Source organism: Ursus americanus, chromosome 3, assembly GCF_024610735.1.
Source record: "Ursus americanus isolate L20-20 chromosome 3, mUrsAme1.1.p, whole genome shotgun sequence".
Lineage (NCBI taxonomy): Eukaryota > Metazoa > Chordata > Mammalia > Carnivora > Ursidae > Ursus > Ursus americanus.
In genome coordinates, this window is record NC_142129.1 from 21,633,084 (window position 1) to 21,648,290 (window position 15,207).

Consider the following 15,207-nt stretch of genomic DNA (forward strand, 5'->3'; position numbering starts at 1 on the left):
CCCGTCCTACTCATATCCACTTTTATGTCTTACTAACTAGAACAACAACAATAAATACTTTCCAGGTAGGTGACTTCACACACCATCTGACAGGGCCATGACTCAAGCTCCACATCCTTTAGGGAATGTCCCTCCAAGCCTCACTGACTTCTCTTCTCTAACTGGTGGCTGGTAGTTCATCAACTTTTAGCTTCCATTTTGAATTGTCTATATCAAAAAAATATACAGCAATTCCCTGTCACCCTCTCCCCACACCAACACATACACACACTTTCCCCAGCTTCCCACCTGGGGAGCGTGGTTGTATTGAAAGGGGAGATAAATGAAAGCACCGTTGTTCTCCAACTTTCTCCCGTGACCAGCCTGTGAGTCAATTTTATTTCAGGGCTTTATGTAGGGAAATCTCACGCTGTCTAAAGGAATTAGAATATCATCTTTAAATCATGCGGTTAACTCTCTCCATTTTTAAGATGAGGAAATCAAGGCCCCAAGAGATGAAATGACTTACCTAATATGTACTTGTCATACATACATACCTGGCATGTATTTGTCATTCTCGTTTCACATTTAACGGTCACTTAAATGTGACCAGTCACTCCCCCCTCCCCACCCCTTCACCCCACCATTTACCATCTAAGTTCTAGAGGACAAAGGTCATCATGTCTTGTGCATTTTCTTTCTTTTTTTTTTTTAAAGATTTTATTTATTCATTAGACAGAGAGACAGCCAGTGAGAGAGGGAACACAAGCAGGGGGAGTGGGAGAGGAAGAAGCAGGCTCACAGCAGAAGAGCCTGATGTGGGGCTCGATCCCATAACGCCGGGATCATGCCCTGAGCCGAAGGCAGACGCTTAACCGCTGTGCCACCCAGGCGCCCCCTTGTGCATTTTCTGCATTCATGACAGCACCTACCAGTCTTCTCTTTTTTCCTCACACAGGATCAAGAACGGGGCTGGGAACATGGTGTGCGCTAAGGAAGGAATGGATTGAATTGAGCCCCTGCAGAACGTGGACTATTTGGAGGCATTGAATTTAGCCTCTGGGTGAATACTTGCCTCGGACTGGCCCACTTAGCAGTGAACAGCTATGGGCCAAAAGAGACATACCCAGTGTGTGGTTTTGTTTGCTCAACTAAGTTATAAATACCATTTTATACAAACATATGTCATAGGCCATATCGCTTTGAACAAGTCTAGTCTCAGAGTAGACTCTCATTAAAAGTATTCTAATTGAATGTCCTCAGGTCAAAACCCGGATCTCGGTCTGTGTTTCATGCAGCACCTAGAGTAGTGTTATCAAAAGGAAGGCACCAGACTGTCCTTGGTGACACTGCCGGACTGAAGGAACATTTTCCCCACAGCTCTATGCCTTAGATTGGCCTTATTTATTTATTTATTTTTAAAGATTTTATTTATTTATTTGACAGAGACAGCCAGCGAGAGAGGGAACACAAGCAGGGAGAGTGGGAGAGGAAGAAGCAGGCTCCCAGCGGAGGAGCCTGATGTGGGGCTCGATCCCATAACGCCAGGATCACGCCCTGAGCCGAAGGCAGACGCTTAACGACTGCACCACCCAGGCGCCCCTTAAATTGGCCTTAAAAAGAGTATTTGGGATCCTGTGCTGCCTTTGAAATAATAAAGAAGCATTTTGAAAAGTGCTATAATATAAAAGACTACAGTATGTTATTATAGACAGCTTAAGGTAATAGGACACATCAAAAGGGTACCAACTTGAAGATGGTAAGTGGGGATGAATTTATTTTGCTCTATCCACAACGTGTCACCTGCTCCCCTTGCAACTATTTTTAAGACCTCTGGCCTGAGTTAATGATGAAGTTGGTAGGCAGCAACAGATGGAAGTGAGCCATGCTTGGGTGGGACTTGATACTGGATTTGGGATGATTTGTACCATCCTACAACAGTTGACCTGCCAACTACATAGCTTGGCTATTTCTACTTCTCTTAGTTTGGTCCTTGCACTGTGACCCTCAGTTTTTAGAGGTGAGAGGTCTACTTCAGGTAGTCCCAGGCTCCTACTTAATGTAAGCTAGTTTCATATCCAAATAGGAACTATCTCCAAGGAGGAAGCAGGCCATTTTAATCATTAACCCAATCTTACTGATGAGTATCTTTCACTGTGTTTAGGCGCTAAATGGGTTTAGTAGAATTAGTCAAGGAATCTAAAATACTTTCTTACTAAATATTGCAGCGCCTGTCTCCCTCTTTTCTCCAAAAGGAACTGGTATCTGGGTAGGGGATCGGAAAGTAAGAGAAAGAACAGAGTATGAGGATATTTGCCATGGATGATTTTTACCACCTTAGTTCTAGACAGAGAAACCTAGATATGGTTAGGTACAAGAGGGAGCCAGTGATCCAAGCATGGTCATTAAGAATTGGAAATTTGTGCTCATGTCACCAGCACATATACTAAAATTGAAATGATACAGAAAAGATTAGCATGGCCCCTGTATAAGGATGACATGCAAATTTATGAAGTGTTCCATATTTAAAAAAAAAAAGAATTAGAAATTTAGTTGTGAATTCCCACTAATAATATCCCTTCTCGTGGAATCAGTTATGGGCGAAGGTAGAGTCATTTCCCTGCAGAGAAGAGTAGGCAGGTAGGCACTCAAAATAGTAGGTGGTCTTTAAAGGTATTAGGAAGGTCCAGTCGCCCAAAAGAATGTCCTTAAGCTGTCTACTAGAACACTTCCTTAAGTTGTCTAAAACTCCTATTTTAGAAGAATTCAACTTACCAGATGTCATCATGTCTCCAAGTGGTCCCACTTGCTTAAGTCTTCAAACTGAAGTTTTGTTTTCCCCCAGCATGAAGGCTGGATAATGAATCCTATTCTTTACTATACATACCTATTCAAATAGTGATCACCCAAACTGAGCTCTCTAAGTCCGGCTCCCAAACTTCATTGAGGGAGATTGAGAATGTGCCAAAGACCAGGCCTCAGAGTAAGAAATTACAATCAGATATTCTGCTTCTTTTTCAGGTGTCAACAAAGCAAATCAGACATTCCAGGAACCAGCTCACTTAAACCTGAGAAAGGAATAGTGGTTGATAATGATGAGGTAAGAAAGAGCATTAGAAGAAAGAGTTAGAGTACTTTTAAGTTGGGCTCACAAGCTTCCTGTTGAAAAGCAAAAAGGGGTTAAGATTTATATAGAGAGCAAGGTTGATTTATCCTAATTTTATGGAAGGGAAACAGAGACTTAGAAAAGAGACAAGGACATATCGGCAACAAATCAGGGCTAGGAGCCAGGGACCATAAAGCCATCTTAGAAACCTGACTTAGCTAGACTTTGTGGCCACCTCTTGCAGCAAAACTCTATTGGGTAGCCCAGTTGCTTCCCCAGGTTTTTTCATATGCCAGTGAATTTTCCAGGCCAACTTTTATTTTACCAGCCAGGATAGTGTAATTCAACATAAAACTAAAAACATAGTGCACTTTGGACACCCTTGTGGGCTTAGTCAACCGCTGTAGACTAATTTGGAACCGAGATGCAATACCTCAGAAATATTCAAGAGTAAAAACATTTTCCTCAGAGACTTTCTCCCCTAAAATAATTTAAAAAAACAAACAAACAAAACACTACTGGGGCACCTGGGTGGCTCAGTTGGTTAAGTGTCTGACTCCATTTTGTCTCAGGGTCACGAGATCGAGCCCTGCATTAGTCTCCATGCTGAGTGTGGAGCCTGCTTAAGACTCTCTCTCTCTCTCTTCCTTTCCCTCTGCTCCTCTCCACCACTTCCCCCTCAAAAAAAAAAAAGACCTATAAAAGAAAAGTTTTCACATCTTCCTCTCAAATTTTTCTGAGACTGCTATGATTCTAAATATATATATATCATATCTGCGAAGCAGCTTGTTCATAATATATCTTTATTTTGAACAAAGGGACCGGGTTTCCAAAAGGGGAATAAAATTAAATCATTGCACCTTTGGATTTCTCTCTCCCCATTGTTCCTCATGGAATGCATGGCATGGCTCTGATAGTCCTCCTGGTCTGTCCCCCCAGCCCCTGGGCATTGCCAGTTCTTGGCATTTTCCCCCGGGAGCATAACAGCTCCCCTCATGGCACAGTTCTGTCCCATCCTTACTTCTTCCCTCTTTTCCATTCACGTTCATGCTTTTCTCACCTTTCAGTGCATGTTCCCGTTCCTCCGCACCCCATCTTACCATATCACCTCCTCGGGGGCATAACGGTCTTTAGAAATGCTGATCCAAATACAGGATTGTGCCCACCCCTCTTTTTCTGATTTCTGATTATGCCAAGCCCAAAGGTGGTAACTCAGAGCTTTTCTCTCCTTGTGTCCTCATCCCTTTGACTCATCTCTGGGTGACCTACGGCTGAGCTAGAGGCTAGGCAACCACCCCAGGGTCAGTGAAGGGGATGCAGGAGGCCCAGAAACTGTACAATCAAGATGCAACACTCCACCCACCAGCCAATCACCAGCACGTCCACCAGCGGAAAAATGCAAAGTGGTGGACAGAGTATTACTATATTCAGTTCTCTTTTGGCAACATTCCTGGAAGAATCATGCACTGTAGAAATATTAAAAAAAAAAAAAAAAAGCAAACTGCATCGTTGTTTCTCCCTTCCTCTACGCGTCTGCTTCCGTCTCAGCAGACAATGGTCCCTGGGGCTCCGTTCCACTACAACCCTTAGGTGATTGCCCTTTTACAACTTGCTTTTCTCCTGAGAGGGTGTCCTCCATGTTGATTTTCACCTGATTTCCTATAGAAATGGAAAGGGTAGAAGGAAGAGGTCTGATGCCTCGGAGTGATTTGTCCCCGTCTGAGCTTTGATGCTGCCCTTACCTGCTTCCCCCCTCACAGCTTTACCTGGCATCCATAAAGTGGCTCCACATGTCCATGTACAAGCTTCCCTGTCAGGATGCCTCAGATCCTAGCTCTCTTTGCTGTGGCCCGCATTCCAGTATCCCAGGGTGCCAACATTGAAAGTGTTCTCCTCACTTAATTTAAACGAGAGACCAGTTTTTAGTCAGAAGCAGGTGAGGTGAGGAATGGAATATTGTTTAGGCTCGGTGCAACCTGAAACCACTGATTTCAATTATTGTCTCTAGATTTGTGATACAGTCGGGCAATCAAAATTTGTTCTGAAGAACCTTCGGCATTACACAGTCCATCCGAATTTGGTAGGTGGAAAAGGATTCATCCCCCCAAGCTCCCTAAGGGTAAGGTCCAGCAGGATGCATGCAGAGGTGGGGTGGGAATGGAGGGGCAGAGGGGGAGAGAGAGAGAATCCCAAGCAGGCTCCCCACCTAGCGTGGAGCCCTATGGAGGACTCGATCTCATGACCCTGAGATCATGACCTGAGCCGAAATCAAGAGTCACACACCCAACCGACTGAGCCACCCAGGCGCCCCACAGCTGTTTTATTTTTAAGTTGAGAAAACCTATTTCTAATCAGGAGGTATTCCATTCTCTCCCTCTCCAATCCTCTGCCTCCTTCCTATAGACAGAAGAGCAAATTTAGTGGGACGGCCCCTTCCCCCACCACATCTTAAATGACTCGCTGTCTTTTGTGACTGCTTTTCCTTTATAAGGTTGTCCTTATTTTGCACGTTAATGTGGTTGTGCCTGCGGAGAAATGTTGGTGGGTGGGAAGATGCAGACAGGTGCTGTGTTGGGCTCCTTGAATAAGGAAGGAGCTTTGGTCTCTGGCAATTTCTCCCTTTGCCTCAGAGAGAGTTGTACAGAAGGCCATTTAGGTTTAACACGGAAACTTCTGTTTGCCCCATTGTGTTGGGTGAGATGTGACACTTCTGCAGAAGAACTAAGTCATCTTGCTCCTTTTATGTGGAAACTTTTCCAACTCATTTCCTCACCCCTTAGACTATTTATGGGGACTGCTCTGAGGGCAGAGAAGGACAGGGAGCTTCAGAGATTTTCTGTTAAACAACTTTCAGAGCAGATTTGTCCAGCCCATGTGCAGTCTCTGTCCTTCCCCAACAGAGGCAGAGGACTAGCCAATTGATTTGTTAATCTTCTCTTGACCTAATCCCTTTGTCTCTCTGGAAACTTCTGTGTCGCTCAGGCCCAGTACTATGCGCCTTTGAAGCCCACCGCCCTGCAGAAATTCCTGGCTCGAAACAGGAAAATCAAAAGCTTCATGTTAAAAGTAGCAGAGTACGATCAGGATAAGACCTTACTGATTATGACCAACAACCCACTTCCCTGCCCAACCGACCAGCAAGCAAAGGACATGGCCCCAAAATACTTTCCCAAGGAGTTGCTGTTCAAGGTAATGGCGCCCAGGGAAGCATCCTGGCTCCCTGAGGAAGGACCCTGAGGAATTAGGAGTTAGCTTGAAGAAGGGAGTTAAATTAACATGGAAGATGGTATTCAGAAGCCAGTTTCTTTCTTCTTATTCCTTACCATGTACTACACACACACACACACACACACACACACACACACACACAGAATCTGGAGAGCCTGGGAAAGACTCAGAATTGCACAAGCTTGTGTCATGAAACTTCATTGCATGGTCCTAATTAGAAATTGTTCCTCCTTGGCCAAAGACATTTAGTTTGTAATTAACTAAAGGTAAAATAGCCACTGGCTTTCTAGTTGAGTATAAAGCAGTAAAGGATATATCAAGAAATGAGGAATGAGGAACAGAAATAACTAAATGGGAAATGAGGGTTATGCTTTACACCCATTGCTTTTGGGTATCAGGAGAAGTGGAGAGGAACAGAGCCGAGTATTTACTATCATGGCCTCCAGACATTTGGGACTCAGTTCTACACTATGGAAGTTCATGTTCGATCCAGTAAACAATTGCTGAACATACACTAAACAAAGAACTAAAATATAAAGATGTTTTCAGAATAGTTTCTATCTGGAAGGAACCTGGAGTCTAGTAGGAGACACTGATCAATACATGAGAGATACACAAGTTATTAAAATATACCAGGATACATGGATAAAAGAATATGCGAGATACAGAACTAACGTAGAGTAGAGCTCTGCATCTTTGTTGGGGGAAAGGGAGTCATCAGGGAGATTTTACAGAGGAGGTGCCCCCTGACAAAAGAAGGGGAGAATATCCCCATCAGAGGGAAAGGCAGAGGCATGAAGACCCGAGAAAGTGAGGTGCATTTACGGAGATGTAAAAGAGTAAATGTGGGGACATAAAAGGCATTGGCATTTTAGAAACACTGCTCTTGGAGGTTGGGAGAAAGATGTGTTCACTGTGGAAGAGAAAATCAGAAAGACTAGTTGTGATGTTACTACAACAGTCAAGGTGAGAGATGCTGAAGAATTGAACTAAATCTCGCAGAGGAAGTCAAGAAAATACATTTAAAAGATATTTAGGAGTCAGGATCTACAAAAGATCTTGACAGCCTTGAGAGCAGACCTAATACAACAAGAAGAAATTGAAGTAAATGGAAGTGCAAACAAAAGAATCTAATTATCACAGAAATTACCCGAGACAGACTCTCGTGATACGACGTGGTGAATTTGAGGTTCGAGTTTCCTTAGTTCCTAGATGAATGGCAATAAAAGCTTCCTCTCCAAATGGAGGGTAAGACGCTAATATGCAATGATACATGCTAAACGTGAGTTCGTTCACGAATTCATCGCCTACGGTCTTTTGGGTCTCAGAATTTGTGCCCTTTGAGCATCAACTCAGTGGTCAGTTCTCAGTGGTTATGGGTAATGTACCCTGGGAGAGGAAGAAATGCTGGCCCAGGATTGTCCTACTCAAGGTGGAGAAGGAAATACAAGATTATCATGTAGCTTGATGTAAGAAGAGCTTTCTTCCAACAGCTGGCACTTTATGGGCCTTCCAACTCCACGCAGGACCTGATCATAAACATGAGCGAATTGTGCTCCCAGCCAAACTGTATTCATAGACAGAGTTAAGGCACTGATTGTCAAAGACCGACACCATGGTAATTCTACAGGCTACCTGGAACAAGTCCGAGAAGAAGGATATGCCCAATATCTAGAATGCTTCTTTCATATTTACGCTGCAACCACCCCCTTTCCCTTGCTAGACAAATGTGACAGTCTTTAGTGAGCCTAAGCTCATATACAAAAGAAGCATTCTTTGGCTATGCCCAGGTACGTGTATAAGAAGAGGGTGGTTTCCAGCAGGCAAATCGAAGAACGGAACAGGCATGTCTGTCACAGGGATGGCTATCCTCACAGCCCCTTCTAAGTGAAATGGCTCTACCACCGTCCATGAGGAAAAGGGTGCCCTTGGACAACTAGCTGGGACCTGAGGGGGACACCAGACCCAGTGAAGCAAAATTCATAGGCTGATCAGTGCCCTGTGTGCAGACTGGTATCCCCAAATGAAAACAAACCCCCCCCCCCAAAGCCAAAAGCCAAACCAACACCAAAGCCAACCAACCTATCAACAACCAACAATCCCCAGACCGGTCAGATTCCTGCTTCCAGACATCTGATTTGGGAAAGGGGAAGATGAAGGCAGTGGGAATGAAAGCTGAAAGGACAGGTAGAGAGAAGCCATTAAAAAAAAAAAATCAAACCAGGAGGAAGAAGGGAGCGTAGGCACCATGAAAGCAGAAGCAGGGCAGGTTGAAGTTCTAGGGAAGTAGAAACCAGTAAACGGAAGCTACAGGTAGAGGAAAGATACAGAATAAAAGTAGGGAGTGAACACAGCAGGAGAGAGAAGAAAGCAGACAGGAAGAAAGTAGGAGACAAGCTAATGACAGGGTGTCAGAGACGAGATACACCAACCCACGCTCTGGTGGTCCTTAACTAGTGCTGTCCTGGATTCCAAAGACCTTTCCTCTCCTGTTTTTCTGCCATGAGATCTGCTCTGGTAACATTTCTGCTCTTTTTGTGGACAGATTGTTAGCTATGTCTTAGTTCCTAGGCACGTGTGCTCTTAGAGTAAAACTTCTGTTTTTTGAGGTAACTTGAACAGAAGTTCCTCACAACTGGAAGAGCTTAAAGAGAATGAGTACAGAATTTAAAAGACATGGTTCAACAGGAAGTTTTTTTTTTTAAAGAGGCTTTAAAATTCCATGAGAAGCAGCTCATATGTGTCATTTAATCAGTCTGGTCATTCATTTATTCTTTCATTGATTCCACAAGTATTTATTGAGCACCTACTTTGTGCGAGGAACTCTTATGGGTGGTAGGGATATATCGGTGACTACATCAAAGTCTGCCGGAATGAAGTTTAATTCTAGGGAGGTAGACAGTCCATAAGCAAGCCAACGATCACACAGATACTGTAGAATGTGTAAGTGCCATGACAAAGCAGGATAAGGGAATGGAGCGCAGTGGGTGCGAGGGGCAATTTTAGATAGCACAGTTACGCGAGACTCTCAGAAGAGGTGATGACATTTGAATAGAGACTTTAACAGGGTGATGGGATGTGTCCTGCTGTTACTAGCATATTGTTTTCATTTCAGATTGCCACACATCAGGAAGAATATAAACAGTAGCTTTCTCAAATGAGTTGCAGAAAAAATCAGAATAGGGAGCCCAAAGCCAGATCACATGAAGAGAAGTTCAAAATATGGGCAATGTTGAGCCTAAGAGAGAACGAACTTAGGAGGAATATTATGGATCTTTTCAAATTGTTTAAGGACCCTGTGGAAGAGACACTAGATTTGTTTTATTTGGGCTACAGAGTAGAAGTTAGGGGGGGACAGCCAACAGCTGAACAAAGACGAAATAGGTTGAGTTTTTAGGTACAGGAAGGTTGGCCACTTGATAGTAATAGTGTGGAGGGGATAAGAGAGCCACATAAATGGTTAGACTGGGTGACCTTTAAGATCTTTTCTTAAAGTCTTTGATTCTATGACCTTTAGTAATGGTGAAATGATTACCTCACAAAACATCCCATTTCATGACCTTTTCACTGCAGACAGAGAATGGAATGTGAATGAGGCAGCCATCTTTGAGAAAGGAAGGTAGAGTCCCATGCATTTCTTTCCCAATTTATTACCAAATGCTTGGTTCCCTAAGTGATTCACTAATTGAATCCTTCTCAAAACTGGGTAAAGTCTTCTGCCATTCACTTCAAAGGGCCACTGGGCAAGTCCAGTCAATGACTTAAGATACTGACCAAGCTTTGGACATGTCATCTGGCAACAAAACAAATGGGTACAGTAGTTCCCACCCCCACCTCTTATCTGCGGTTTCAGTTACCCACAGCCAACCCCGGGCCAGAAGCAGATGATCTTCCTTCAGCAGTAGCCTAACGCCAAGTCACGATGTCTCTGACACTCACCTCACTGCATCTCATCATGTAGGCATTTTATCACCTCACATCATCACAAGAAGGAAAAGGGTCAGTGCAGTACATTATTTTTGAGACAGAGAGAGAGACCACATTCACGTAACTTTTACTACAATATATTCTATTTTATTGGTTATGGTTATTAATCTCTTGCTGCACCTAATTTATAAATTTAGCTTTATCATGGGTATGTACGGATAGGAAAAAATATAGTGCGTATCTAGGGCCCAGTACTGTTCATGATTTCAGGCATCCCCTGGGGGTGTTAGAAGGTATCTTCTATGGCTTCCTTCCCTTTGGCTTTCAGTCCCCACCTCCCTCTCTGGCAGGTTTTGTTACATCATGTTAGAGGAATCGAAGCTTAGTCCAGGAAATTGGTTCAGTTGCAAGGGCTCAGTTACTCCCTCACTTACTCTTCTTTCCTCCGTGGCAGGAAAGTTATCGGCGCAAACCCCCTGAGCGCTTCTGCCTACCCCAGATGTCTGCAGAAAGAAAGTTAAGATCTGGGCTGAAACCAACCTTTCCTGTGACCGTGTTGGAGGATACTACGCCCAAGCGAGAACAGTGGTTTCGGTGAAGTCCCGGCTCCTGTACTCATTTTCTTTCCTATCGTTCCCTTATTCATGTTACTATCTCTTTTCACCACAATTTAACAAAAGCTTTTTGATTGTAGGAAATATATATAACTGCATAATAATAAGACAGCTTCCCTAACATGACCCCCAACCTCATTTATACCCTGATGAGAAGAGACAATAATGGCAAACTAAGGTTTTTCACCGAGAATGATTTTCAAGAGTGAAAAGAAGTACTCAAAGATCTATGAGAGGAAACAGAACATTTTCTCTCAGTGCCTGCGAAGGGCTGTAGTTTAAGAACAATGTGTTATGAGATTTCATTTGAAACTAGTTATAGGAGCAGCCCACATCTAATTTGGGGAGGAGAGAAGAGATTTTTTATTTAATTTTAATTTTTTAAAGATATATTCATTTATTTTTTGACAGAGAGATAGAGCCAAGAGCACAAGTGGGGTAGGAGTGGGGGAATGGCAGTGGGAGAGGGAGAAGCAGGCTCCCCGCTGAGCAGAGAGCCCAATATGGGGCTCCATCCCAGGACCCCGGGATCATGACCTGAGTTGAAGGCAGACGCTTAACTGACTGAGCCACCCAGGTGCCCCAGAAGAGATTTTAGAGTTCCTTCACAGCTTTACAATGCTGGATTCTAGAAGAATCCCTTCCACTGAGCAATACTTCCACTCCATACCAATGGGAACTCTCTAGGGACCGTCCTTTCTTTTCCCCCAGAATTAGAGTGTAGTGACTGGTTCCATTAACCTCCTGCCCTAGGATCTACTAAATGAGCTTTCTTTCTTAAGGTTTTCCACCGACAATGATTTCAAGAGCGAAGGAAAGTATTTAAAGGTCTATGCTTTGAGGAAACAGAAAAAAATGTACCCCCAGCTCAACTTTGCTTCAGTCTGCAAAAGAGATATGAGGAAAGATGGTAAGCTTCTTTCTTTTAAAGCAAAGTCTTACAGATCTGGGGAGGAGGGACAACATTTTGGGGGCAAGAGATCTCTCAGGGAGGTTCTGGACACTATTTTTCTTTGTAGCCTGGGAGCTCAGAACTGTTAAGAGGCCTGAGTGCTCCTAGGCTTTGGAGCCTGTTAAACCTTCAAATTTCTTTTCTTTTTCTCTTCTTTTCTTTTCCTTTCCTTCTCTTTTCTTTTTTAACCCTCAAATTTCAAGAAAGCTCTAGCATAGTGTTTCCCAAACTACATCACCTACTACTTCAATAGTTTGGGCCATATTGATATATTATTTGCCCTGTTACTTATATAATGTTTTTCTTTAAAAGTTTTTTTTATTGTTGTTGTTCCTTTCTTAATACTATATCATAATATACCAGTTACATTGTTTTCCTGACATACATTTAGTCAAATTTGTAATAATCAAAATTTAAAAGATTTATCTATATATCACCTAAAACTGCCTTGTGTTATGCATATCACACTTTGTGGAAAACTGTTCTAGAAGGACCAAAAGATAAGTCTGTGGGTTTCAGAGTTTCATGAGTGTCTTTGGGGTCGAGGCAGGACATGGTGTGAAGGGGTTTGGGATAAGGTTTCATGGAAGAGAATGCAATGAAAATGTTCCTTACACATTATTATTCATTTAACATTTATGGGGCAACTATAAGTGTTGAGCACTTATCAAGCACTAAGACTGTCCCCCTCACTCCCAGTGCAGGAATAATAAGTAGTGATATTTATTTCCTTCAAGGGAAATTCCACCTGTCCACCAAGGCAACATTTGAGCTTTATAAGCAAGATAGGACGAACATAACAGTTAATAGCACATTTAGTAAAGCTGGAGTTAAATCTTAAATGATACTATATGTAGGATATCAGCAGTTTGGTTTAAGTCAATACTGGGGGAAAGAATTTCTCTAGAACCTAGAATCTAATCTAGATTAGAATTTCTCTTATTTTTCAAGGGCATGAACCTTTAAGGATCTACCCAATTTACATTTAACCATTTACAATCTCTCAACACTTAATATACCAGTCTACAGCAATTAGTAGATTTCTGGTGACTTTACAGTTTCCCCCAAGAAAAGTGAGTACCTATTTACTTTACTTATGTATCTAAAGGGCCCCTTGTGGTGCTTTCCCTAAACAAAGACAATAGGGCTGTGAAGTTGAAACAATGTCTCCACCTCAAGCAAAAGAGACTGCTAGCAAACCCTTCTTCTGCTAATCCAAATAAAGATTACGTAAAGAATGGTTTGGATGGGGACCACAATTGGATGGGGGCTGATTAGGAGGCCGTCCAAGAGAAAGATGATAGGGCCTGAATTGAGGTGACAGCGGTAGGAATGAGGAAACAGATTCAAGGGATATTTGCAAGACATAATTCATCAAAAAAGTACGAATGGATGGAAGCAAGAAAAGCCCACCATGGAAGTTTCCAAGACAGGCAGAGGTTGAAAGAATTTGGATAAAGTGATGACACTGAAGCCAAGGGTAGAAATAGTTTCTTCGTTACCCTCTCGGACAGGAGAATAGAAAACCACCTACACTTTAGGAAAAGGCTAAGAGGAGTATGAATATACAAGTGAATGCACCTTGTTAAGAGTTATCTAAGTGTCAATATGGCGGCAGGTGGAATCATTTGAAAGGGGTGGGATGAAACAGGGAAGACTCTAAACTGGCAGTGTTTTAAAGTGGGTTTTGATGAAGGGAAGGAATCCAGAACTATAAAGAAGGTTGGGCATGGTAGTCCGTGGTCCAAAACTGACCCTCTTGCTAAGAGTAAAGACCAGCTTCCTCAGTCCCTCCAGGTGGGTCTCTTTCCTGCCTCACACTGCGTGTCCTTCTAGATCCTCTGGAAATCCACATTCACCAAGGTGCCCTGTGCTTTGTTGCAGTCGTCAAGTCAGGGAGTGACCTGCCGACTTCCAAGATGATCTGGGAACCACTAACCCTTTCGTCGCTCCTGGAAGAGAAACCCACCAGAACTGTGCCAGGGGAGAGCTCCTTCCGCAATGGAAGGGCCCAGCAGTGGGTTATAAAAAACGCCACTGTCGTCAAGTGAAAACAAACCCTCCAGGCCTCCCGCCTCTGTCTGCAGAGACTAAGAGGCCTGAAGAAGTCACCATCCAGGGCGTGCCAACCAAATAAAATCGCATTCTGCCCCCTTCGGGCTTGGGCTACCCGGTCGCTGGCTGGGTGGGCCGGAGCCAGCCCCCGGCTCCGACCCGTCCACGCAGGGTCCAGGACGCAGCCCCGGGGCCCCAAGCGCCTGGCCCCGCCTCCGCCCGACTGGGGGAGGAGGAGAGGGCGTGGCCGTGTCCCCAGGGGACCGGAGCGGCCGCGACAGCCGGGGGAGGGCGGGCCTTCTCCCCGAGTGACGGGACGGCGACCCAACCGGCGCCAGAGCACGGGGCCGGCCTTCCTGCAGTCTCTTCCGCTCGCCGGCTGCGGCGCCTGGGACGGTTGCGGTGGGTCTGGGCGCTGGGAAGTCGTCCAAGATGATTAAAAAATTCGACAAGAAGGACGAGGAGTCTGGTACGCGCTGGGCTTCTGACGCCCACCCTCAGCCGCGGGGGCCCCTTCCCCGCCCGCCGCCACCTGCTCTCGGGGGCCGCGGACCCGAAGGCGTGGGCGCCGGTGTGCCAGGGGGCCGGAGTTGGAGCCCGCCCCTCCCTCCGCCCGGCTCCGCTCTGCTGCAGCCTGGGGCCTGCCCCTAGCCCCTCCCCCGGGCGCCGGAGCCTCCTCTCGGGTCGCGCGCTCCCGTCCCGCGCCCGCGCGCCGCGTCCGGCAGCTCGGCGGCCCCGCCCCCCGCTCCCGCCCCCTCCCCCGGGCGCAGCCCCTCGGAGGAGCCTCCGCCGCGCTCGCCGGGGGTGGGCTGCCCGCAGAGGAGGCGGGCCCACGGCGTGTGGCGGAGGGAGAGGGTGCGCGCGTGTGAGAGCGGGGGCGCTGGTAGTGGTAGGCCCAGAGTGGGTCTGGGCTAGACGGGACAGTGTGTGCGTGTGTGTGTGTGTGAACTTGGAAGTGCCTTGTACCTTCCAGTCTTCCCGGGGACCTTAACTCTGTCCACTTCCCAGGGAGCTAAGACTGGCCCATTGTACATAGGTCGTTTAATGCTCAGGCATCCAAAAGTGAGTTGCGTTCCTAATACCGGTCTTTGGTCCAGAACAAATGGGGATGATGCTGAGCCACCTAAAAACAATACCCCCCCCCCGCCCCAAACTCCCGAACCAAAACCCCTCAGTGTTTGGTGCTGCTCTCCCATGGTGTGGTCGAGGTTTGGGTTAGTAAATTTCCATGGCCCCTTCCAGCTTGATAGGATTCTTTGCTAAACTCTTTTCTGCCTCGCCTTAGTTGTTGAAAACATGTAAGATAGTGCTTGCCTTTGGGGAAATCCAAAGGGCCCAACCACAAT

At 45.2% G+C, this 15,207-nt stretch overlaps 2 protein-coding genes and 1 non-coding gene across 3 annotated transcripts in view; all 3 read left to right on the forward strand.

Moving 5' to 3' along the window:
- Window positions 1-2,401: 2,401 nt before the first annotated feature.
- LOC123789716 (U6 spliceosomal RNA) lies at window positions 2,402-2,508 on the forward strand. The gene has a single exon (XR_006778881.2). It is a non-coding gene; the product is annotated as a U6 spliceosomal RNA (small nuclear RNA).
- Window positions 2,509-2,575: 67 nt separating this feature from the next.
- Window positions 2,576-13,970, forward strand: TSGA13 (testis specific 13). The gene is made up of 7 exons (XM_087860622.1): window positions 2,576-2,619; window positions 3,001-3,079; window positions 5,094-5,165; window positions 6,068-6,280; window positions 10,695-10,834; window positions 11,637-11,764; window positions 13,691-13,970. Exons 1-7 carry the CDS (start codon window positions 2,576-2,578, stop codon window positions 13,855-13,857), a joined length of 843 nt encoding a protein of 280 aa, XP_087716748.1. The 3' UTR covers window positions 13,858-13,970.
- A 220-nt stretch (window positions 13,971-14,190) lies between these two features.
- The window catches only part of COPG2 (coat protein complex I subunit gamma 2), a 115,084-nt gene continuing 114,067 nt past the window's right edge, over window positions 14,191-15,207 (forward strand). Inside the window, exon 1 of the mRNA XM_045792633.2 lies at window positions 14,191-14,330. Within this exon, the coding sequence (XP_045648589.2) occupies window positions 14,294-14,330 (37 nt within the window). The 5' untranslated portion in view covers window positions 14,191-14,293. The remainder of the gene's footprint in view (window positions 14,331-15,207) is intronic.

Bases quoted from the DNA above. Each gene is read 5' to 3' on its own strand.
- TSGA13 (XM_087860622.1), top strand. From the start codon at position 2,576: ATGGGCGAAGGTAGAGTCATTTCCCTGCAGAGAAGAGTAGGCAG. The intron at 3,080-5,093 runs GTAAGAAAGAGC...TATTGTCTCTAG, and splicing joins TAGTGGTTGATAATGATGAG to ATTTGTGATACAGTCGGGCA. The intron at 11,765-13,690 runs GTAAGCTTCTTT...GCTTTGTTGCAG, and splicing joins AAGAGATATGAGGAAAGATG to TCGTCAAGTCAGGGAGTGAC.